This window comes from Procambarus clarkii, chromosome 19, assembly GCF_040958095.1.
Source record: "Procambarus clarkii isolate CNS0578487 chromosome 19, FALCON_Pclarkii_2.0, whole genome shotgun sequence".
Classification (NCBI taxonomy): Eukaryota; Metazoa; Arthropoda; class Malacostraca; order Decapoda; family Cambaridae; genus Procambarus; species Procambarus clarkii.
The window spans coordinates 27,498,781-27,524,176 of NC_091168.1; the positions used below are offsets into that span (position 1 = coordinate 27,498,781).

The 25,396-nt window shown below is 47.7% G+C and overlaps 2 protein-coding genes across 2 annotated transcripts in view; one reads left to right on the forward strand and one right to left on the reverse strand.

Moving 5' to 3' along the window:
- Positions 1-1,223, forward strand: part of LOC123757388 (protein FAM186A-like) — a 2,277-nt gene extending 1,054 nt beyond the window's left edge. Inside the window, exon 1 of the mRNA XM_045740939.2 lies at positions 1-1,223. This exon is cut by the window's left edge and continues 1,054 nt beyond it. Coding sequence (XP_045596895.2) covers positions 1-1,223 — 1,223 coding nt within the window.
- Positions 1,224-22,185: 20,962 nt separating this feature from the next.
- On the reverse strand, positions 22,186-22,605 carry LOC138366354 (uncharacterized). Its single transcript, XM_069327388.1, has one exon. The coding sequence runs from the start codon at positions 22,603-22,605 to the stop codon at positions 22,186-22,188; it is 420 nt and encodes a 139-aa protein (XP_069183489.1).
- Between the last annotated feature and the right edge of the window lie 2,791 nt (positions 22,606-25,396).

Genomic DNA, 25,396 nt, shown 5'->3' on the forward strand with positions numbered 1-25,396 from the left:
AGCAGGTAGCACCTCTGATGTACCCCATCACACTAGAGCAGGCAGCACCTCTGATGGACCCCATCACCCTAGAGCAGGTAGCACCTCTGATGTACCCCATCACCCTAGAGCAGGTAGCACCTCTGATGGACCCCATCACACTAGAGCAGGCAGCACCTCTGATGTACCCCATGACACTAGAGCAGGCAGCACCTCTGATGTACCCCATCACACTAGAGCAGGCAGCACCTCTGATGTACCCCATGACACTAGAGCAGGCAGCACCTCTGATGTACCCCATGACACTAGAGCAGGCAGCACCTCTGATGTACCCCATCACACTAGAGCAGGCAGCACCTCTGATGTACCCCATGACACTAGAGCAGGCAGCACCTCTGATGTACCCCATGACACTAGAGCAGGCAGCACCTCTGATGTACCCCATGACACTAGAGCAGGCAGCACCTCTGATGTACCCCATCACACTAGAGCAGGCAGCACCTCTGATGTACCCCATCACACTAGAGCAGGCAGCACCTCTGATGTACCCCATCACACTAGAGCAGGCAGCACCTCTGATGTACCCCATGACACTAGAGCAGGCAGCACCTCTGATGTACCCCATGACACTAGAGCAGGCAGCACCTCTGATGTACCCCATGACACTAGAGCAGGTAGCACCTCTGATGTACCCCATCACACTAGAGCAGGCAGCACCTCTGATGTACCCCATCACACTAGAGCAGGCAGCACCTCTGATGTACCCCATGACACTAGAGCAGGCAGCACCTCTGATGTACCCCATGACACTAGAGCAGGCAGCACCTCTGATGTACCCCATCACACTAGAGCAGGCAGCACCTCTGATGTACCCCATGACACTAGAGCAGGCAGCACCTCTGATGTACCCCATGACACTAGAGCAGGCAGCACCTCTGATGTACCCCATCACACTAGAGCAGGCAGCACCTCTGATGTACCCCATCACACTAGAGCAGGCAGCACCTCTGATGTACCCCATCACACTAGAGCAGGCAGCACCTCTGATGTACCCCATGACACTAGAGCAGGCAGCACCTCTGATGTACCCCATCACACTAGAGCAGGCAGCACCTCTGATGTACCCCATCACACTAGAGCAGGCAGCACCTCTGATGTACCCCATCACACTAGAGCAGGCAGCACCTCTGATGTACCCCATCACACTAGAGCAGGCAGCACCTCTGATGTATTACAGCTCGTGAATTTAATACAAGGGAATTTCCGCTGATTATGTTCTTGTGTAAAGCTCATATCAGTGAGCCACTCGAGTGTTTGGAATTTAACGTGGAATTAATTGTGTGTGTGTACTCACCTATTTGTGCTTGCGGGGGTTGAGCTTTGGCTCTTTAGTCCCGCCTCTAAACATGTTAACGTATATATATAACGTAGAAATAGAATTGGTCTCAGCACCGATCCTTGAGGTACTCCACTCGTTTCAGTTCGCCAGTGCGACTTCTCGCCCCTTACCGTAGCTCTCTGGCTCCTGCCTGTTAGGTAGTTCCTTAATTTCTCTATACTAGGGCCTTTCCGCTTACTCCCGCCTGCCTCTTAAGTTTGAATAGCAGTCTCATGTGCGGTACTGTATCAAAGGCCTTTTGACAGTCTAGAAATATGCAGTCTGCCCAACCATCTCTGTCCTGCCTTATCCTTGTTATTTTATCATAGAATTCCAAAAGGTTTGTTAGGCATGATTTCCCTTTCCAGAACCCATGTTGATGTTTGTTCACAAACCTAACGTTCTCCAGGTGTACAACCAGTCTTAGCCTAATTATTCTTTCAAGTATTATGTAGGGGATGCTTGTCAGTGATACGGGTCTGTAGTTAAGTGCCTTTTCCCAGTCTCCTTTTTTGAAAATCGGTACGACATTTGCCTCCTTCCAGCAACTGGGCAATTCTCCCGACATAAGTGACTCATTAAAGATCATTGCCAGAGGCACGCTGAGGGCCTGTGCTGCCTCTTTTAGTATCCACGGTGATACTTTGTCTGGTCCAACTGCTTTAGTTGCATCCAGTGTTGTCAACTGTTTCATTACCTCCTCTGCTGTCACCTCTATATCTGATAGTCTTCCGTCTAGGAGAATCTCTTCTAACAATGGGAGCTGCTCAGGCTCGGTTGTGAACTAGCATTCAATGCCTCACAGAGTTCCTTGTCACTTTCTGTATATATATCCCCTCTGTTTTCCTTAGTCTTGTCACTTTGTCATTTGCCAACATTTGTCTTGTTATATGGCTGTGTAGTAATTTAGGTTGCTTTTTCGCTTTGATCGCAATATTGTTCTCATAATTTTTTTCCAATACTCATCTTATGTTAATGTAATCGTTCCTAGCTCTGTTGCATCTGATCCTGTTGTCCTCTGTCCTTTGTCGTCTGTACTTCCTCCACTCCCGCCTGCTTCTCAGTTTTGCTTCCTGACACTGTCTATTAAACCATGGGTTATTATATTCCCTCTTACTTTTTTCCTTTACTGTTGGTATAAATCTCTCTTCGGCCTCCTGGCATTTCCGTATGACTAGGTCCATCATATCTTGGACTGTTTTTCCTCTAATTTCTTCCTCCCACTGCACTTCTCCCAGATAGTCCCTTATCCTTCGGTAGTCACCTTTCCTGTAGTCAACTCTCCTTTCCCAGACCCCTTGTCCCTTGGTCAGAAGTTTGAGTTCCATCATATAGTCAAAGACTAGGACACAAGGGTCACTGGCCCCTAGAGGTATTTCATGTTCTAAATTGTCAATGTCTTCTACGTTCTGGGTGAAAATCAGGTCTAATAGGCTCGGTGTATCCCCTCCTCTTTCCCTTGTGTCTTCCTTCACATGTTTTGTTAGGAAATTCCTGTCTATAATGTCTACTGACTTCGCTCCCCACGTTTCCTCCTCGCCATGGGGATTCTTTGTTTCCCAATTTATCTCTCCGTGATTTAGGTCCCCCATGACCAGCAGTTTCGCTCTCATTCTATGTGCTATTGTTGCTGCCTTCTGCAGTTCATCTATACATGCCTTGTTGCTGTCATCATACTCTTGCCTGGGCCTTCTACATTTTGGTGTGGGATTGTTGACTATCAAGATCACAATCTTCTTCCTATCCGCTGTCAGAGTTCCATGTATGGAGCTTGTGCTTTCATTGGTATCCCGATTTTCCAGGTCATCATTTATTTTAGTTTCCACTATAGCAACTATGTCTGCATCTGCCTCACTCTTTCTTTTATCTCTTCTGCTTTATTGGATACCCCATCAGCATTGGTGTACAAAACCTTGAGACTCTTCTTGGAAACTCTGGTGCCAGAGTTCACCCTTTCTCTGGAGATCTGGGGTGTCTGGGGGTCAAATGGGGGCTGGGGAGTGGTGCATGGGGTGGGTTGCTGGTGGGGGTGCATGGGGTGGGGTGCTGGGGGGGTGCCTTGGGTGCCTGGGAGGTGAATGGGGGGTCTGGACATCTAAGGGGTAGGAAGGGCATAGTGGGTCTGAAAATTAGGGAGGGTCTGAATGGGATAGGGGGGTTGAGAAGTAGAGTGAGGCTGAGAGTCAGATAGAGGTTGAGAGGTTGGCGGGGGGGGGGGAGGATAGTGGGGGGCAGAGAGCTGAGGGGAGAATGGAGCATGGGTGATGGGAGTGGAAGAGAGGGTGTATTAGTCAGGTGGGAATCAGGGGTAGGTGGGGGTTTTGGGATAAAAGAAGGAAAGAGGGAGATGGGGGAAGGTGTTAGGGGGTCACAAGGTGAGGGGGTTATATGGGAGATGGGGGTGCAGAGGAAGGATGAATGTTGGGTGGGGTTTGGGGGTAAGGGGAAGAGGAGGGGCAGTGGAAGCTGGGATGGAGCAGATGGAATTGAAGGCAATGGGGTAGAAAGGGCAGGGGAGTTGGAGGGGGTAGTAAGGAAGGAAATGTGGGAAGGTGGGTTTGGGGAGGGTATGGCTTGGCCCGATATGGTCATTGAAGGGTGCGATGTAGCAGGTTGAGCTGAGCGCAAGTGTGGAAGGGGTAGGGGAGTTGTTGGGGGTTGAAGCAGAGGGGAGGTATAGGAAGGCAGAGTTGGGGAGGGTGTGACTTGGGAGGCTAGGGTTTCGGTGTCGTGCAGGCCATTTCGCCTTGCGGGCTATTTGTTCATCTTTCGTCATATTCTTCTCAATAAACATATTGTAATGGGCTTCACTGCCTCTGAGTAAATGTTTGTTCTACATTATGTAATCCACTGCCTGTTCATTAGAGAATTGTACCAGAACAGGTCTATTCTTGGTACAATTGTAAGGTCTAAACTGGCGGCTGAGTTCCACCTTGTTTCCTGCCATCTCAGCCCTAATACATCTCAATATCTCATGCAATTCATATTTTTCCATTTCAGTCCTTTCTTGTCTTGATGTTGTCCTAGATTTGAATAATTCCTCGAGTATAATTGACTGCCCTTTTCAGTGATTCACTCTCATATTGGTAGCTCCTCCCCTGGGTACCCCCATCCCTCCTGCACTCACTAATCCATCCCCCACTAATCCACTGTCCCTAACCATGGTGTTAATCCTTCCTAATTCATCTCCTATTCTTCCCTGCTCTTCCTAATTTCTTCCTTAATATAGAGCATAAGCTCTTGCTCCTGTCTCTCAACCTCGTCCTGTATTTGTTGAAATATCTCATTTTAATCTCTTGGACAAGATCCTCCATTCAAATGCTCCTCCTGTACAACTTTCCCTATTAGCTTGTCTACAAATCTATTGTTCTCTTACCTGCTGGTGCTTGATCGTGGGGCCCTTCCTGATTTCGTCATTGCAATAAACAACCTAACCAACAGGTGCTCCAATTACCTTGCACGATCTGCTACAGAAAAGGCGAGCAAGTACTCCACGAAGTGCGTCAGATAAGATTGTTGCAACCAGTGTGAGGTCCCAGTCGGTCATAGATTGAGGATGGTGAGGTCACGGCCACCGCGAGGTCTGCTCCACTGTTTCACAATGCCGCAATGTGTTCAACACCTATTATCAATGGTGTTATTGTTACTTTCTTTCTTGTGCTCTTGTGGTTTGAGTCAGTTTACTAGTTATTCATTCACTTATATACACTTTTTCACTTCAATGTAACTTGCTTATCCCTCCCAATTCACTAGTAGCCCAAATGCTTCCCAGACCCACTTCTGTCCACCACGGCTGACTGACCATGACTGTCAGTGTGTGTGTGTGTGTGTGTGTGTGTGTGTGTGTGTGTGTGTGTGTGTGTGTGTGTGTGTGTGTGTGTGTGTGTGTGTGTGTGTGTGTGAATTGACCAAGAGGTGTTTACAGGGTTGAGCTATAGCTCCCTAAGCCTGCCTTCCTCATCTCATGGGCAGCAAATGTGATGGTTTTCATTCATTCTGTTTCTCATCATATTTCGTTTGGAGGCTGTTTATCTCCACGATCTCCGCTTGAAGCCTGTCTGGTTCCACCCACCTGGCGTCTCTGCAGTTCCACCCACCTGGCGTCTCTGCAGTTCCACCCACCTGGCGTCTCTGCAGTTCCACCCACCTGGCGTCTCTGCAGTTCCACCCACCTGGCGTCTCTGCAGTTCCACCCACCTGGCGTCTCTGCAGTTCCACCCACCTGGCGTCTCTGCAGTTCCACCCACCTGGCGTCTCTGCAGTTCCACCCACCTGGCGTCTCTGCAGTTCCACCCACCTGGCGTCTCTGCAGTTCCACCCACCTGGCGTCTCTGCAGTTCCACCCACCTGGTATCATTCTGGTTCACTTCCATCATCAGCTCCCACCCCGGGCGCTCTAGTCCTGTCCTGTTCATTCTCAACACTGCCTCTTGTTCATCTTAATTCTCCTTAATATCTTATACGTTGTTATCATATCCCCTCCTAATTCGCCTCTCTTTCAACATAGAGGGTTTGAGTACCCACAGCCCTCCACACCAGCTGAGTGCCCACAGCCCTCCACACCAGCTGAGTGCCCACAGCCCTCCACACCAGCTGAGTGCCCACAGCCCTCCACACCAGCTGAGTGCCCACAGCCCTCCACACCAGCTGAGTGCCCACAGCCCTCCACACCAGCTGAGTGCCCACAGCTCTGGGATACGGGACTCTAAGATAGTCACCACTCCCGGTAATGGGACGCATTATTGGGGCATGGAACGTGTTATTGGGGCATGGAACGTGTTATTGGGGCATGGAACATGTTATTGGGGCATGGAACGTGTTATTGGGGCATGGAACGTGTTATTGGGGCATGGAACGTGTTATTGGGGCATGGAACGTGTTATTGGGGCATGGAACGTGTTATTGGAGCATGGAACGTGTTATTGGAGCATGGAACGTGTTATTGGGGCATGGAACGTGTTATTGGAGCATGGGTCGTGTTATTGGGGCATGGAACGTGTTATTGGGGCATGGGCCGTGTTACTGGAGCGTGGGTCGTGTTATTGGAGCATGGGTCGTGTTATTGGAGCATGGGTCGTGTTATTGGAGCATGGGTGGTGTTATTGGAGCATGGGTCGTGTTATTGGAGCATGGGTGGTGTTATTGGAGCATGGGTCGTGTTATTGGAGCATGGGTCGTGTTATTGGAGCATGGGTCGTGTTATTGGAGCATGGGTCGCGTTATTGGAGCATGGGTCGCGTTATTGGAGCATGGGTCGCGTTATTGGAGCATGGGTCGCGTTATTGGGGCATGGGTCGTGTTATTGGAGCATGGGTCGTGTTATTGGAGCATGGGTCGCGTTATTGGAGCATGGGTCGTGTTATTGGAGCATGGGTCGTGTTATTGGAGCATGGGTCGTGTTATTGGAGCATGGGTCGTGTTATTGGAGCATGGGTGGCGTTATTGGAGCATGGGTCGTGTTATTGGAGCATGGGTCGTGTTATTGGAGCATGGGTCGTGTTATTGGAGCATGGGTCGTGTTATTGGAGCATGGGTCGTGTTATTGGAGCATGGGTCGTGTTATTGGAGCATGGGTCGTGTTATTGGAGCATGGGTCGTGTTATTGGAGCATGGGTCGCGTTATTGGAGCATGGGTCGCGTTATTGGGGCATGGGTCGTGTTATTGGAGCATGGGTCGTGTTATTGAAGCATGGGTCGTGTTATTGGAGCATGGGTCGTGTTATTGGAGCATGGGTCGTGTTATTGGAGCATGGGTCGTGTTATTGGAGCATGGGTCGTGTTATTGGAGCATGGGTCGCGTTATTGGGGCATGGGTCGTGTTATTGGAGCATGGGTCGTGTTATTGGAGTATGGGTCGTGTTATTGGAGCATGGGTCGTGTTATTGGAGCATGGGTCGCGTTATTGGGGCATGGGTCGTGTTATTGGAGCATGGGTCGTGTTATTGGAGCATGGGTCGTGTTATTGGAGCATGGGTCGTGTTATTGGAGCATGGGTCGCGTTATTGGAGCATGGGTCGCGTTATTGGAGCATGGGTCGTGTTATTGGGGCATGGGTCGTGTTATTGGGGCACCAAATATTGTTACCGCTGGTAGTGGGTTGTTGATACCAGCGGTGAGAAACGTGTTTCCATAATGTTTTATCACTGTTGAACCAAGTTATGGCAAGAGAAGGGTGACATCAGGCGGGGTCAGGGAGTAGGGGGACTCGCAGAACCCTCTGCAGGTATGATCCAGGTATGACCCGCTTGGACCTGGTAACCAGTACCCACCATATTCTCTACTGTGACACTCGCTTACAGTGAATTCCGGTTATAGGCGCTCGTTATGACATTTGGGAAGCCGTTATTAGCATGGTTCCAGTGTGTGAGCTGAGGATAGATGATCTTATTCCGGCTGGTGCTCATTTGGCTCAGATGGTCCGGTGTACCTAGCTCCTAGCTCCTAGCTCCTAGCTCCTAGCTCCCAGCTCCAAGCTCCCAGCTCCCAGCTCCTCGCTCCTAGCTCATAGGTCCCAGCTCTCCCAGGGCAGGCGGGGAGAAGGAAAGGGGAAAAGGAAACTATCAGGGGAAACTATCAAGCCATTACGACTATTTAGCACTGGGAAGGACTCAGGATAAGGATTTGGGATGGGACGGAGGGAAGGAATGGTGCCGAACCACTTGTGGACGGTCGGGGATTGAACGCCGACCTGCATGAAGCGAGACCGCCGCTCTACCGTACAGCTCAAGTGTTTGGACAGGGGGGGGGGGAGGGTTTCACACCTGTTGCTGGGGTCACTCGCGTATATAGGTTGACCGCCTCGGTAATGTTTTGACAGAAGTGTAAGTCTCGCTGAGAATGATTTGACAGTTACATCCGGCAGTGAAATAAAGGAGGCGGTCAAACACTGCCAAACTTGCCAGTATGGCACAAGGCAGGTTGGCAGGTAATGCTCGAGGATCTATGTCGATCATTGTTATGAATTCAAGTTAAACAAATCAAGGTATTTTGTTTTATACATCCTAACAAAGGGAAGTGAATACACTATATCAATGGTTCCTGAATGGGTGGATAACGGTGCTCACATCACGGCAGACCCGAGGCCAGAGGTCACAGTAATGTTCTCCCTGCCATTGAAGGGGTGAACTCTCTGAACTGAACCCACTGAACTCTCTCAGTTCCTCTCATTCTTTTCCAAAAAAATAAAACCTGCCTTCCTTTACCCCTCTCTGGGCACATTTCCCCCCTCTCTGGGCACCTTTTCTCACCTCTCTGGGCACCTTTTCCCACCTCTCTGGGCACCTTTTCCCACCTCTCTGGGCACCTTTTCCCCCCTCTCTGGGCATCTTTCCCCCTCTCAGGGCACTTTGATGCCTCTAGGCAAAAGGAGAACACTCCCTACAGCACCCCTTAGCCAGTCGTTGAGTTCACTCTCCTGGGCACATATCAGCCTACGACTAGTTGCAGATCATGCAGTTTCTAGGTCTCCCCCAGTGACGACGGCTGTTCCTGGTTTCCATAGGCTTATACTAAAAAAGATCTTCATCTTTGCGAGACACCTGTCAAAGCCGGTGTCCTTACCCACGTTCCTGCGTTATTGATGAATAGGTCAATATATATCGACGTGCATGACCTAGATTCACGAAGCTCCATGTATTTCTTCGTAAGTAAGTTTGCTACGAAGGTTCCTAAGTACAGGCTAAGAACGCGCCAAAGGGCGATTCAGAGAAGTAAACTTACGAAGATTTCTAAGTAGTTCACTTAGGTCTCGCTAAATGTCACTAGGATTTTAGTTTGGCCAATGAGAGAGAAGGTAACATTTTTCATCTTACAGCTGTAGCCAATCACGACGCTGCCATATCAGAACTTATCCGTGACCACTTGCGACATATTTGCGTCGAATTTTCTTATAAAATTAGTATATTTCGAAGTAAAACAATGTTTTTTCAACTTGTACAGTCAGCACCGACATTGGAGTATACAAATATGTTACATTTTTTGTTTACCTACGTAATTCTAAGAGATAGTGTATGGCTCCCCATGTCGCTCCCTAGACTTGAGAAGCGATGGTATCTATTTACGTATATATTTACCTAAATTTACCCAAAGGGCCACTAACTATCTAGTGGCCTCGACTAGGACAAAAAGCCAGGGGCTTGTTAAGTCCCGCCAATTGTTCTAATGATATTTTCTAGCTGGATTTTGGCATGTACGGCTTCAGCGGGTAGGCGGTTCCATGGGTTTTAACCATCTGGGTAAAAAAACATCTGTTTTCAGTCCTACTTGAGATGACATTCTCTCCAACACTATATCTGTGATTGCCGTGTTATCAGTGACTTCAGACCAAATGGTATGAGGCACTTTGAGCTCTGTAATTACTTCATACACTCGGGAATATTGGAAGATATTCTTGTGCTGTACCCAGATTTTGCCAGTGGAGGCTAATAGATCAGCCTTAAGTATTTTATTCTCTCCTGATTCCATGTATGACTGGCCATCCTGTGAGGTGAGGATGTTGGATGAGCTTGTAGCTGGTTTTTTATCTACAATGTGTGGTCCTTTATGCAGAATAGGGAAGCAGCACATTGCTTTGTATACCTAAGCATGTTAAAAAAAAATACCTTGTTTGAGAGGATTCTTGTAGAAAGTAGTAAGAGTAGTTATAATATAATGTTTCCATGATTCAGTGCTTACCTCCTGTGAAAATCGTGAAGTTATTGTTTAGTCAGAGTTGATTTGTTTTTTGTACTGGGGCAGTTCTCCCCTGATTCCATTTATGCCTAACCATCCTGTGAGATAGGAGTATTAGATGAACTTACAGTTAGTTTTTTTTATCTACACTGTGTAATCTTCCATATAGAACAGGGCAGCAGCACATTGCTGTGTATACCTAAGCTTCTTAATACAAAAATATCAGAAATAAAGATTTTAAATTATAGTTTATGTTATTACCAATATTATCCTAATTAAATCATGTTAACCATGGATCATTAAGATCTCATGTTGATATGTAATACAGTAGTCATATTTCTTTTGAATCATTCATTAAATTGTGCATTATGTCTCAATTTTCACTTCTTTGGATATACTGTACTGTATAGTACAAAAAGATAGGATAAAAAAAACAAGTAATATTTCTTTCATTATATTTTTTATTTAAATAATTGCATCAATATTTTTACAGCTGACAGGATTTGTTTCTCACAGGTGCATTATTTGTTAAAAAAATTAGGTTTATTGCTACACACACTGGTGCTACATAGCCTTCCCAGCTTGGTGCCTTCTTTGGATAATTACTTACTGATTGTTACACAGCCAAATTGTGTAACAGGAAGAGGTCTTGGACACAAATTTGTTCCATGCTAAATGTAGAGGAATCCACTGAGCATTCCTCAAATAAAATAGGCTGCCTCAGCTTTATAAGGTAAATAAAATAAGCATTCCTCAAATAAGTAGCTGCCTCGCCTCACTGCCTTACTGCTACATAGCCTTCCCGGCATGGTGCCTTCTTTTGATAATTACTTGTTCCACACCCAAGTTGTGTAACAGGAAGAGGTCTTGAACCCCTGCTTCCCTCTCTCTCCTTTAATAGTCCATATAGTCATAATTATAGGTTTAAGTATTCAATGAGAAAAGTTTTTGAAGTTTTTACCCTAACCTAACATCATTTGTGCAGGATATTTTTCTTTTATGTCTCACCCAGATTTAATTTCAAAATAAAACCAAACAAAATAAATTAAAATTGTGTATGTATAGCTAAGGTACACCCTTACTGATTACTAGGTGAACAGGGGCATTTGGTGTTAGTAAATGCTCCCATCAGGCAGGGCTCATAACCTTCTCTCATATTTCATGTTCACCAGTGTTTATTTACTTAATAACTACTGGTATAATATCTTGCTATTATAAAACTAATTCTACTCTCATAAAAGACATATTTACTTCAAGTTTCAAGCAGAGAATGCATATATAACTAACACAAATGACTCCTCTTCACGAGATTCGCCAACTAATAATCTTTTGTTTATGTTAAAATCGATCCCAGTGTTTTGTAGTAGAGAAAAATTTAGTTATATCCAGTTTACGTAAAGCTACGAGTGGCCGACAGCACACTTAGATGACGGACCAAACTTACGAAGGTTTTTCTTCTTAATGTAGCTACCTGAACACCGACACAGCCGCCACGAAGGCGCTAAGAAGAAAAACATTCGTAGCTAAGAAGAAAAACATTCGTAAGTACCTTCGTGAATCTGGCCCCATATGAGTAGCGTTTGTGATCATCCCATCAGGTACATTCTTCTCAGTAGATGTTGAACTAACCGGAGGATAGTTAATTATCTGTGTACTGTATCCCAGTGTCCTGTATCCCAGTGGCCTGTATCCCAGTGGCACGATCATGGCACTACTTTGCAATCGTTTGGGATGCTGACGAATCCTGGGGCAGTGCCTGGACACATTTGGTTGAAATATTAGTTAATTAATCTGGTTGACTGACAACGACAATAGCTCCAAGAAGAGCAACAGTAGCAACAATTACAACAGTAGCAACAATTACAACAGTAGCAAAAACAAGAATAGTAACAATGAAAGCAGTAACAAGAGTAAGAATTTAAAATGTCAACATCCTTAACAAAGACAGATAGTAGCACTAACAACGATATAAACACCAGCAGCGATAATGAGAGCAGCAGCAACAGTACCAACAACAGTACCAGCAACAGTACCAGCAACAGTACCAACAACAGTACCAGCAACAGTACCAGCAACAGTACCAGCAACAGTACCAGCAACAGTACCAGCAACAGTACCGGCAACAGTACCAGCAACAGTACCAGCAGCAGCAACAGTACCAGCAGCAGCAACAGTACCAGCAACAGTACCAGCAACATTACCAGCAACAGCAACAGTACTAGCAGCAGCAACAGTACTAACAACAGTACCAGCACCAACAACAATACCAGCACCAACAACAGTACCAGCAACAGTACCAGCAGCAGCAACAGTACCAGCAACAGCAACAGTACCAGCAGCAGCAACAGTACCAGCAACAGTACCAGCAGCAGCAACAGTACCAGCAACAGCAACAGTACCAGCAGCAGCAACAGTACCAGCAACAGTACCAGCAACAGCAACAATACCAGCAACAGTACCAGCAACAGCAACAGTACCAGCAACAGTACCAGCAGCAGCAACAGTACCAGCAACAGTACCAGCAACAGCAACAGTACCAGCAGCAGCAACAGTACCAACAACAGTACCAGCAACAGAAACAGTACCAGCAACAGTACCAGCAACAGTACCAGCAACAGTACCAGCAACAGTATCAGCAACAGTACCAGCAGCAGCAACAGTACTAGCAACATTACCAGCAACATTACCAGCAACAGTACCAACAACAGTACCAGCAACAACAACAGTACCAGCAACAACAACAGTAACAGCAACAGTACCAACAACAGTACCAGCAACAGTACCAACAACAGTACCAGCAACAGTACCAACAACAGTACCAGCAACAGTACCAACAACAGTACCAGCAACAACAACAATACCAGCAGCAGCAACAGTACCAACAACAGTACCAGCAACAACAACAATACCAGCAGGGATATTAGTAATAGTGTCAACAATTCCACTAACGGTAGTACTGGAAAGTACCAATATATAATAATAATCAGCAAGCCTTCACCAGACCGTAGTGGAGACCCCAGACCGGAATCCATGCGTCCCACCTGACCTCTGACCCCACCACGACCACCACTGGCAGTCGTTGCCTCGAGCACAGTGGTCGTTCCGGTCGTGTTTGTCAAGCCTTATAGCTCGTTGGAGGAAAAATGTTGCCTGTCGAAGCCAACATCTTCCCTGGTGATGGTGTGTTGATGAGAGCGGCCCCGGAGAACGCGCCCAGAGGGGTAAATTTGGTTGCTAATTTCAAAGGTTCGCATATATATATATATTTTTGTATCATGTCTTGTTATCCCGTCTGGACGTGAAAGGCTTGAGAAGGTGGCATTTTATTTGGCAGTATTTACTGTGTTTATTTACAGAATAAATGCAGTTTATTCAGTAAATAAATATTTACTGAATTTAAGTTTAGTTTAGAAAGGATTGGGATGCAGTTTAGTCTGCAGTTTAGTGCAGTTTAGTCTCTAGAAAGGATTGGGATTGGTCTCTTTTTGAACACTTTAATCACGTGACGTGTCACGAGAGGTAGCTAGGTGGCACTTGGCTCGATGTGATTGGTCGAATTTGGCAGCATGAGGCAATCACATGGTGATGTGCGCTCGAAGAACCAGCTGCCAGATTCACGAAGCAGTTACACAAGTACTTACGAACGTTTACATCTTTCCTCAATCTTTGACGGCTGTGGTTACATATATTAAACAGTTTACAAGCATGGAAACTTCCCTGTTGTTATTGTTATAAACAGCCTCCTGGTGCTTCGGAGCTCATTAACTGTTTAATAATTGTAAACAAAGCCGCCAAAGATTAAGAAAAGATGGATATGTTCGTAAGTGCTTACGTAATTGCATCGTGAATCTGGCACCTGGAGTGTTGACCTGCCCTCCTGAGGTCATATAAGGGTCAGCTGCGTTCACTGGTGATGGTCACATTAGCCATATGTGCACAGGAGGCCTATACGTAGGCCTGGATGTGAAGAGTTGCGATACAATGTCTGAGAAACTGTTGACGAAGTGGAAATTATTATCATTATAGCAATAAATCAGAGGAGACTTGTCTTTTCGGCTCCCTGCGATCTGTCCAGGAAAGACAAGGCCTTCCAGGGCCCGTGAAGGAGGTGGAGTCGCTATGGAGAGGAGCAGAGAGAGCAACAGTGCCACCAACAGCAACAGTACACCAAGATGAAGCAGACAACTCTAGGCTAAAGCGTGTGGCATGCAACACCTCAACAGCTTGAGGTGTTGCATGACACACTTGTTGAGTCAAGTTCAAGAGGGTGTCCCTTCTCAGTTGGTTTAATGCCGGCGGCCCGCCTGTTGAAGGCCATCGTAGTAGTTACTTACAGCAGTCGGTGGTAGCAGGTGATTAATGGGACGGTCATACAGCCATTAGGAGGTAGTAGTTTGTGACACTGTTATGGCGCCCCAGTCACGGTCTGTCCGCCGTGAGAGTAACACCCATCCCCCCCCCATCACCCCCCACCCTCCATCACCCAGTGACGCCTAGGAACTTCCAACACCGGACCATCATCGGGGATGGTTGTTGAACGTCTTGGCGAGGAACTCAGGACTCAGTTCTGAACTTGGTGAGGAGCACAGGACTCAGTTCTGAACTTGGTGAGGGCGCACAGGACTCAGTTCTGAGCTTGGTTGTAACACCCATGACCCCCCCTCCCTAGAGTTCACACCCAGGGAAGCATTCTCCAAGAGGTCAGCCCAGATGACATTTGGATTATCTTGTATGTTGATTAAAAAATTCCTGGGTTAGTCTTAGTCAGCTAGTTTCAAGTTTGTAATATTTCATGATACTCTTGTCAAACATTGCAATGGAATGAGACCCCAGATTCTTATGTGTAAACATCCATGGATCTCCCCTTTTTAGCCAGGTCAGAGGTCAGCCACACGCGTAATAAATAATTCCTCTCTTGAACAGTGTATGGTGAATGTCAAACAAGTTTGATGGAAAAATTCTTGAGTGTTTGTGCACGTGTGGCCGACCTCTTACATTTTTCGTGTAGGTAGCAGCAGCAAATCTCCCCCTCCCCCCCCCCCTTTTGGGGTGTATATATTGGTCCTGTGGAGACTTAGAGACAGAGTGCCGGACACCAGGGTCAAGAGTGGATCTGTGAGAACATCTCACAGCCAGAGAGTGACAGAGTGAATCCACCGGAGGGAGAGACAGAAGTCTTAAGGTAAAGTGTGATCTCTGAGGGTTTTGTTCCATGTCTAAATTTCTTAACTATTGGCCACTGTTAGAGTAGGATTTATAGTGGTGATTAGCATAATTTTGTTCTCAATAAACTTTTGTTAAATTTCCCGTCTGTGTCAATTGTTGAATCCTCTGAGCCTTTTGGATATAGTGGGCTGACAACCGTCCCATAATTAATGACAGTTATAGAAAGTACTCTCCAAGTCAAGCAATGTTTCTTGCCTCGTTGCTTGATATAGTCTCAATGGTCAAGGCAGATGGTGGCAGCGTTTTTTTTAATCCTGTGTAGCATTTCCTTGTTGGCAGTGTACCTTTTGGTTCCGGTGTAACCATCAAATGTCAGCTCATATTACAGTGTTCAATAACAGTGTTACCAAGTGCAACCGATAGGAAGTGTTACTCAGTATAAGTAGTAGTGTTACATTATTAGTTTAGTATATATTTTATAGAGGTGTTACATGATGAGGCGCACAGGACATGGGTCTGAGCTTGGTGAGGGTGCACAGGACGCAGTTCTGAGCTTGGTGAGACGCACAGGACACGGGTCTGAGCTTGGTGAGGTGCACAGGACACGCGTCTGAGCTTGGTCAGGGAGCACAGGACTCAGTTCTGAGCTTAAGGAGGGTGCACAGGACACAGGTCTGAGCTTGGTGAGGCGTACAGGACACAGTTCTGAGTTTGGTGAGGGTGCACAGGACTCAGTTCTGAGCTTGGTGAGGCGCACAGGACACAGTTCTGAGCTTGGTGAGGATGCACAGGACTCAGTTCTGAGCTTGGTGAGGCGCACAGGACACAGTTCTGTGCAACTGAGCATTCACTAAGAAAGAAGTGAGATACTTGAAGATGAATTCAGAAATCAAGAAGTGGATGAACTGTCATACAACACCTGTCATATGCCATTACCCAGGAAAGATGTACAGGTTTCGTAACTGAAAGCAATAAATACTTGATGAATCCTACCACAGAACAATAGTCATGCCCTTGTCGTGATGTTGTTGAGAATCATATACTGGCTACAACAGGCTGGTGGATCACGCGTTTCAGCTTGACATAATAGAGCTAAAAAAAAAAACACTGTATTACTCCCAAATTAAAAGCAACAGGCTGTTGCGTGGCCGCTCCAAGCAACAGCCTCTTAGACCAAGCTTTCTTAAGTCGAGCCTGGCCTCAGGCCGGACTCGGGAGTGTAGAACTACAGGAACCCCTCCAGGTGTAGTACAGGTGTAGTCCAGGTGTAGTGCAGGTGAAGTCCAGGTGTAGTGCAGGTGTAGTCCAGGTGTAGTTCAGGTGTACTCTAGGTGTACTCCAGGCAATTTTCAGCTATACCATTGCGTGTCAAACAATGTGAATATCTTGGCTAATAAATAAGTCGCCACTTGCACCTGGAAAATCAGTCAATATGTTCACTTGGAAAATAAACCTCCACGTTCACTTGGAAACCAAAATCATTACCAACAAACTTATCTAACCCCGCCTCCACCCCTTGCAACTCCTCCCCACCCCCTGCAACCCCTCCCCTCCCTCACTCGACTAAGAATTAGTTCAGCGTCTCTTGCAAGAGTTCCCGTAGAAGAGATTGGCGAAGCTGCCTGAACCCCGTGAAGTGACCTCCCCGGCCCACTTTCTCGGCACAAGTTGTACGGAAAGTGCGTGTCTAGTGGCCCTTAGCGGCGAGATAACGAACCCCCTCCCCCCACACCCTCAGGTAAGCCGGGGGGGGGGGGAGAGGAGCCCAGGTGATGAATAGTCGCTGGTAATCTCCGTATCGTAGCAGCCTTAACTACAGGCTCATTACTTGTCCGCTTTTTCACACACTGTTCTTTGATGTCATTTACCAGGTTAAATTTAGCAGTGTTTATATATATGTATATGTGTATATATATATATATATATATATATATATATATATATATATATATATATATATATATATATGTGTATATATATATATATATATATATATATATATATAATTAGTATATTTTGGTAGCAGTCTTTCCTGTAGACATATTATTAAATATGACCGAAAAAGTAAGATTAATAATTCTAACACGAATTTTCTCGATCTTTCTTATGTTTCTTTTCACTGTTGATGGTAATTGAAAAATCAATTCTCCAAAATTCATTTTCATTTCTAGTCTGACGCGACACTTGAACGCGTTTCGTAATAACTTATTACATTTTCAAAGACTTTTAGTTGACACACACACAACTATTACCTGCAAACAGTAAACAGAGTTCTTGCTATGCTATGATTTAAACAGCTTTCATTTTTCATTTTATACCCGCATTTTGGGTGAGGTGATATGTTACAACAGTTTTGGATGAGGTGAACAAAACTTTCAACACAGGATAGAACACGAAACACTGGGTATTGAAGGTAAGAATGGAAGTAATTGCAGAGGGCCTATTGGCCCATATTTCTTGATGCTTCTATATTGGAGTGGAGTCTTGAAGTGGGTAGAATATAGTTGTGCATTAATTGGCTGTTGATTGCTGGTGTTGACTTCTTGATGTGTAGTGCCTCGCAGATGTCAAGCCGCCTGTTATCGCTGTATCTATCGATGATTTCTGTGTTGTTTGTTAAGATTTCTCTGGTGATGGTTTGGTTGTGGGAAGAGATTATATGTTCCTTAATGGAGCCCTGTTGCTTATGCATCGTTAATCGCCTGGAAAGAGATGTTGTTGTCTTGCCTATATACTGGGTTTTTTGGAGCTTACAGTCCCCAAGAGGGCATGTGAAGGCATAGACGACGTTGGTCTCTTTTAAAGCGTTCTGCTTTGTGTCTGGAGAGTTTCTCATGAGTAGGCTGGCCGTGTTTTTGGTTTTATAGTAAATCGTCAGTTGTATCTTCTGATTTTTGTCTGTAGGGATAACGTTTCTATTAACAATATCTTTCAGGACCCTTTCCTCCGTTTTATGAGCTGTGGAAAAGTTCCTGTAAAATAGTCTAATAGGGGGTACAGGTGTTGTGTTAGTTGTCTCTTCAGAGGTTGCGTGGCGTTTCACTTTCCTTCTTATGATGTCTTCAACCTGGATACGCATATGGAAATGTCAAGACACATAAGCCTGGAAATCGACGAGAAGAGGAAGAACAGCCACAGAGAACTAGTCTAAGTAGACGGTTTGGAACAAGATGTTCATGTACCAGTTACTTGCCTGCTCGCTCCAGAGTTTGAGTCCGGTGTTGAGAGTAAGTCCGTTGTAGCCTTGACCAAGTTAGAGTTATTTATTCTAACCAAGATGGCTTGGAAAAGGATGTCAGGTTGGCAGTTACTTGCCCACTCGCTCCAGTTTTAGAGTCATTGCCTTTGTGTACGTTAAGTAGGACTAACCCCAAGATATCTGCGAGTAGTAAGGAGACAGTCTGTGATGTAGATCCACTGTTGGAGAGTGGGGGAGATCATCGAAATGATCAGCTTCTGTCGAGCAGATGGAGACCTATTGAGCCTCCCTCTTCAGTTGACTGTGAGAGTATAACCCAGCTTAGTAGGTTTAGTGATTGTAAAGAGTCAGTACTCTAAGCATCTGAAGATTATGTCACGGGTGGACAATTTGGCAAATCTTTTTTAACAGTTAATAGTGATAATATTTTTTTCTAAGCTTAAATTGCATTGTGGAGTTGCCAGTTATTCTTGTTCCAGGTGGATCAGGTAGTTTAAACCAGGTGGTTTCACATTGTGTAATGCGACTCAAAGTGTTCTGAGGGCTTTAATGCAAACTGTTGTTGTTCCACAGAACCCATACTAACTTGTTGAAATGGACTGTGTATCACCTATGTCCGGAACCAGTGTTAAGTTCAAATGTTGTATTGATTCTCAGAGGCAGAGTGGTGTTGTAGGATTTTGTCAAACTTTGAAGCAGAGGTTCAAGGTAACAGATGTGAGTTCCAAGTTAGAGTGGGACGTGGTTACCCCCCCCCCCCCTGTTTTGTTTGTTAATGAGTGTGTAGGGTTACAGGTTGTCCTTGGGTGGTTCCCAGGTAATCTGGTTTTCATCTACCAGGTGATAAGACCCCGAACACTGTTGCTGAATTGCTTGATGTCACCAGGAGGAAAACACTTGCTGTGTGAAGTTCAGAGTATGAGTTGTCCATGCTTCAGAGTGAGTCTGATACTTTCATGGGAGGCCAAGGTGGCTATAAGAGATTGTGTGGTAATAAAGTTCACAGTGATGAGATGAGGTTCTTGTGTTGTTACCTTGTCTGGGCGCTTTCTTGTTCTATCACTCTGATGGTTCTTGCAGAGTCGGGAAGACTGAATGATTTGTCCAACACTGGTTGTCACCTGAGTCAGTTCAGACAGGTGTTCCTTGCACTTTTCCTGGTTGTTCTTGTTTGTTTCAACAGGCATAAGAGGTCAACTTCTAAGTCCTGTTGTACTGTTGGTGGTTCCAAGAGTGAAGAAGTCTCGGATGTGTCAGAGTGGTCTAACCCTGTTTATTCTACTTTTAGTGACATATGGCCGATGCTGTTTGTTTCACAGACGATCCAGAGTGTTGGAGACCAGAGGTTCCTGAGGGGTTTAATAAATTATAACTAAACCTGGTCCCTGTGCCCTTCTTCACCAACTTCGAGGTCATCCCTGGAACTCACAGTTCCTGCGACGGCGCTGGAACCAATCGTATTTGCGTGTGCCTTTCCATTCGAGACTTTCAGCGCCGTGGAGAGGGGGGACCTGCTGCCTGGGTCTGGGGCCGACCTGCATGAAGCGAGACCGTCGCTCTACTGTCCAGCCCAAGTGGTTGGACAGGGAAGGAAGGTTTCAAAACGTCATGAAAAACGTTAACTGAAAGTTTCCTCTCCTAACCTAACCAAGTAAGGTGGAGGACTCGAACAGAAAACGGGACAGTACATCACTTTCGTGAGCCGATTTCATTTCAAATTACGCCCATTTTTGGCCATAGCGCGCATACGAGTGTAAAGCGACGTTATTTTTAAGAGGACGGGTTGCACACACACACACACACACTTACAAACACAAAATTACATACAAAATAGTAACAGAGATCGATAAAATTGACAGGGAAGATTTCCTGAGACCAGGACCTTCAAGGACAAGAGGTCATAGATTTAAACTAACTAAACAAAGCTGCCGAAGACACAAAGGTAACAGTGGTAGACGGTTGGAACAAGTTAGGTGAGGTGGTGGTGGTGGTGGTGGTGGTGGAGGCCAAAAACCAGTAGTAGTTACAAAACTTTATATGATAAAGAATACTAAAACAGGACTCTACGAGCGTGGCTCTCATCCTGTAACTAGCACTTTGGTAATTGTACACTTTTAGTGAGGTACGGGGGGCTGTGGCGGCGCCTTGAGCCACTGTCAAGGTAACTCAAGGTAACTCAACGCTTTTGGTTAAACTTCTCAATTGCTTGAAGATGTTTCGGGTCAATATCTTGACCTTCCCCCTTCGCCAGCTTCTCCCGAAGCTCATTGTACATTTTCTTTTTATTGTTCCGATTTGCCTTTTTCATCTTTTTCATTTTTTTAAAATACTCTGCCCGGTCCTACTCGGGTCCTGACACCCCGAGCGGCGCCGCTTCGTCCGGACCGCTCTGGTCCACCCGGTCCGGCTCCCCTTCCTGGCTCTGGCCCATCTGTTCCCCTTCCTGGCTCTGGCTCATCTGTTCCCCTTCCTGGCTCTGGCCCATCTGTTCCCCTTCCTGGCTCTGGCCCATCTGTTCCCCTTCCTGGCTCTGGCCCATCTGTTCCCCTTCCTGGCTCTGGCCCATCTGTTCCCCTTCCTGGCTCTGGCCCATCTGTTCCCCTTCCTGGCTCTGGCCCATCTGTTCCCCTTCCTGGCTCTGGTCCATCTGTTCCCCTTCCTGGCTCTGGCCCATCTGTTCCCCTTCCTGGCTCTGGCCCATCTGTTCCCCTTCCTGGCTCTGGCCCATCTGTTCCCCTTCCTCGCTGTGACCCATCTGTTCCCCTTCCTGGCTCTGGTCCATCTGTTCTCCTTCCTGGCTCTGGCCCATCTGTTCCCCTTCCTGGCTCTGGCCCATCTGTTCCCCTTCCTGGCTCTGGTCCATCTGTTCCCCTTCCTGGCTCTGGTCCATCTGTTCCCCTTCCTGGCTCTGGCCCATCTGTTCCCCTTCCTCGCTGTGACCCATCTGTTCCCCTTCCTGGCTCTGGCCCATTTGTTCCCCTTCCTGGCTCTGGCCCATCTGTTCTCCTTCCTCGCTGTGACCCATCTGTTCCCCTTCCTGGCTCTCGCCCATCTGTTCCCCTTCCTCGCTCTGGCCCATCTGTTCCCCTTCCTCGCTGTGACCCATCTGTTCCCCTTCCTGGCTCTGGCCCACCTGTTCCCCTTCCTCGCTCTGGCCCATCTGTTCCCCTTCCTCGCTCAGGCCCATCTGTTCCCCTTCCTGGCTCTGGCCCATCTGTTCCCCTTCCTCGCTCTGGCCCATCTGTTCCCCTTCCTCGCTCTGGCCCATCTGTTCCCCTTCCTGGCTCTGGCCCATCTGTTCCCCTTCCTCGCTCTGGCCCATCTGTTCCCCTTCCTCGCTCTGGCCCATCTGTTCTTCTTCCTCGCTCAGGCCCATCTGTTCCCCTTCCTGGCTCTGGCCCATCTGTTCCCCTTCCTCGCTATGGCCCATCTGTTCCCCTTCCTCGCTCTGGCCCATCTGTTCCCCTTCCTCGCTCTGGCCCATCTGTTCCCCTTCCTCGCTCTGGCCCATCTGTTCCCCTTCTTGGCTCTGGCCCATCTGTTACCCTTCCTGGCTCTGGCCCATCTGTTCCCCTTCCTCGCTCTGGCCCATCTGTTCCCCTTCCTGGCTCTGGCCCATCTGCTCCCCTTCCTCGCTCTGGCCCACCTGTTCCCCTTCCTGGCTCTGGCCCACCTGTTCCCCTTCTTCGCTCTGGCCCATCTGTTCCCCTTCCTGGCTCTCGCCCATCTGTTCCCCTTCCTGGCTCTGGCCCATCTGTTCCCCTTCTTGGCTCTGGCCCATCTGTTCCCCTTCCTAGCTCTGGCCCACCTGTTCCCCTTCCTGGCTCTGGCCCACCTGTTCCCCTTCTTCGCTCTGGCCCATCTGTTCCCCTTCCTGGCTCTCGCCCATCTGTTCCCCTTCCTGGCTCTGGCCCATCTGTTCCCCTTCTTGGCTCTGGCCCATCTGTTCCCCTTCCTCGCTCTGGCCCATCTGTTCCCCTTCCTCGCTCTGGCCCACCTGTTCCCCTTCCTGGCTCTGGCCCACCTGTTCCCCTTCTTCGCTCTGGTCCATCTGTTCCCCTTCCTGGCTCTCGCCCATCTGTTCCCCTTCTTCGCTCTGGCCCATCTGTTCCCCTTCCTCGCTCTGGCCCATCTGTTCCCCTTCCTCGCTCTGGCCCATCTGTTCCCCTTCTTGGCTCTGGCCCACCTGTTCCCCTTCTTCGCTCTGGCCCATCTGTTCCCCTTCCTGGCTCTGGCCCATCTGTTCCCCTTCCTGGCTCTCGCCCAACTGTTCCCCTTCCTAGCTCTGGCCCATCTGTTCCCCTTCCTGGCTCTGGCCCATCTGTTCCCCTTCTTGGCTCTGGCCCATGTGTTCCCCTTCCTGGCTCTGGCCCATCTGTTCCCCTTCCTGGCTCTGGCCCACCTGTTCCCCTTCCTGGCTCTGGCCCATCTGTTCCCCTTCCTAGCTCTGGCCCATCTGTTCCCCTTCCTCGCTCAGGCCCATCTGTTCCCCTTCCTGGCTCTGGCCCATCTGTTCCCCTTCCTGACTCTGGCCCATCTGTTCCCCTTCCTCGCTCAGGCCCATCTGTTCCCCTTCCTGGCTCTGGCCCACCTGTTCCCCTTCTTCGCTCTGGCCCATCTGTTCCCCTTCCTGGCTCTGGCCCATCTGTTCCCCTTCCTGGCTCTGGCCCATCTGTTCCCCTTCTTGGCTCTGGCCCATGTGTTCCCCTTCCTGGCTCTGGCCCATCTGTTCCCCTTCTTCGCTCTGGCCCATCTGTTCCCCTTCTTCGCTCTGGCCCATCTGTTCCCCTTCCTCGCTCTGGCCCATCTGTTCCCCTTCCTCGCTCTGGCCCATCTGTTCCCCTTCCTGGCTCTGGCCCATCTGTTCCCCTTCCTGGCTCTGGCCCATCTGTTCCCCTTCTTCGCTCTAGCCCATCTGTTCCCCTTCCTCGCTCTGACCCATCTGTTCCCCTTCCTCGCTCTGGCCCATCTGTTCCCCTTCCTCGCTCTGGCCCATCTGTTCCCCTTCCTGGCTCTGGCCCATCTGTTCCCCTTCCTGGCTCTCGCCCATCTGTTCCCCTTCCTGGCTCTGGCCCATCTGTTCCCCTTCTTTGCTCTGGCCCATCTGTTCCCCTTCCTCGCTCTGGCCCATCTGTTCCCCTTCCTCGCTCTGGCCCATCTGTTCCCCTTCCTGGCTCTGGCCCATCTGTTCCCCTTCCTGGCTCTGGCCCATCTGTTCCAATTCGGAGCTCAGTAGTTCGGTCACATCGCCCGGACTCCGCTCATTCGTCAGCCTAAGTTCTGAAGGAGACTGTTTCCCTACGTGTCCGTCCGAACAGCAACTGAAGCAGCGGCCGAAGAGCTTCTTAAGCCACTTTAAGAACCCCATTGAAACTCTCTACCAAATATTCTAGATGATACCAGATACTAAATGATATGAGTGAATGACACCAGATAATAAAAAGATAATAATACGACCCTGTTGACTGCTCCATCTCTGCTTCATATCACACACGCGCTCATAATTAGTTAGCTCAGATGGTGAGTGGATATATGGTAAGATATCAGATCATAATATATCAGGAGAAAGCACGAAGCCATTACGATTATATCGCACTTGGAAGGGACAGGCGGATAAGGAGTTAGGGGTAAGACGAAGGGAAAGGAATGGTGCCCAAACCTAACACAACATTCCCACTTGGACGGTCGGGGATTGAACGCAGACCTGCAAGAAGTGCTTGGCCAAACAATGGATGTAAACTGGATACGTTTAGATTTAGGAAACTCCTGGGTAAAGACTGCTTTGAAAACTGTGTTTGTTGTAATAACTTGAGTATACTATGTAACGGTGACGTGTATAGTGACGGGTGGTGTAGTATAGTGCATACAAGAGTACTGTGTAGTGACTGATATAGTGACGGGTGGTGTAGTATAGTGAAGGCATGAATACTGTGTGGTGACGGGGATAGTGACGAGTGGTGTAGTATAGTGAAGGCATGAATACTGTGTGGTGACGGAGATAGTGACGAGTGGTGTAGTATAGTACATACATGAGTACTGTGTGGTGTAATGACGACTGATATAGTGACGGGTGGTGTAGTATAGTGAAGGTATGAGTACTGTGTGGTGACGGGTATAGTGACGGGTATAGTGACGAGTTGTGTAGTACAGTGAAGGCATGAGTACTGTGTGGTGACGGGTATAGTGACGAGATGTGTAGTATAGTGAAGGTTTGAGTACTGTGTGGTGACAGGTATAGTGACGAGATGTGTAGTATAGTGAAGGTTTGAGTACTGTGTGGTGACAGGTATTGTGACGAGTGTGTGGTGACTGCTACAACAGTGAGTGGTGAGGGGTAATGGTGACTGCTACAACAGTGAGTGGTGAGGGGTAATGGTGACTGCTACAACAGTGAGTGGTGAGGAGTAATGGTGACTGTCACAACAGTGAGTGGTGAGTGGTAACGGTGACTGTCACAACAGTGAGTGGTAATGGTGACTGTCACAACAGTGAGTGGTAATGGTGACTGTCACAACAGTGAGTGGTAATGGTGACTGTCACAACAGTGAGTGGTGAGTGGTAATGGTGACTGTCACAACAGTGAGTGGTAATGGTGACTGTCACAACAGTGAGTGGTAACGGTGACTGTCACAACAGTGAGTGGTAATGGTGACTGTCACAACAGTGAGTGGTAATGGTGACTGTCACAACAGTGAGTGGTAACGGTGACTGTCACTGACAAACTTAAGACGCATCACCAGAACATCGTCTACGACGTAGTAACGAGAATACGAACACTCGAAGTATATCATTTAGACGCTCCCCAGTTCTCAACGTCTAATTGACGGATCACATGACAGTTCAATCACCGTTTTACATCCGCAGCTCATCCACAAGACCTATCCCCCCCCCCCCTCTGGGCTACCTAGCCCTCCTATCCTCTCAGAGTCCACATGGGCAACGTTTGGGAACGTCGTTTGTTGTTGTTGTTGTTGTTATAGATTCAGCTACTCGGAACAAGTTCC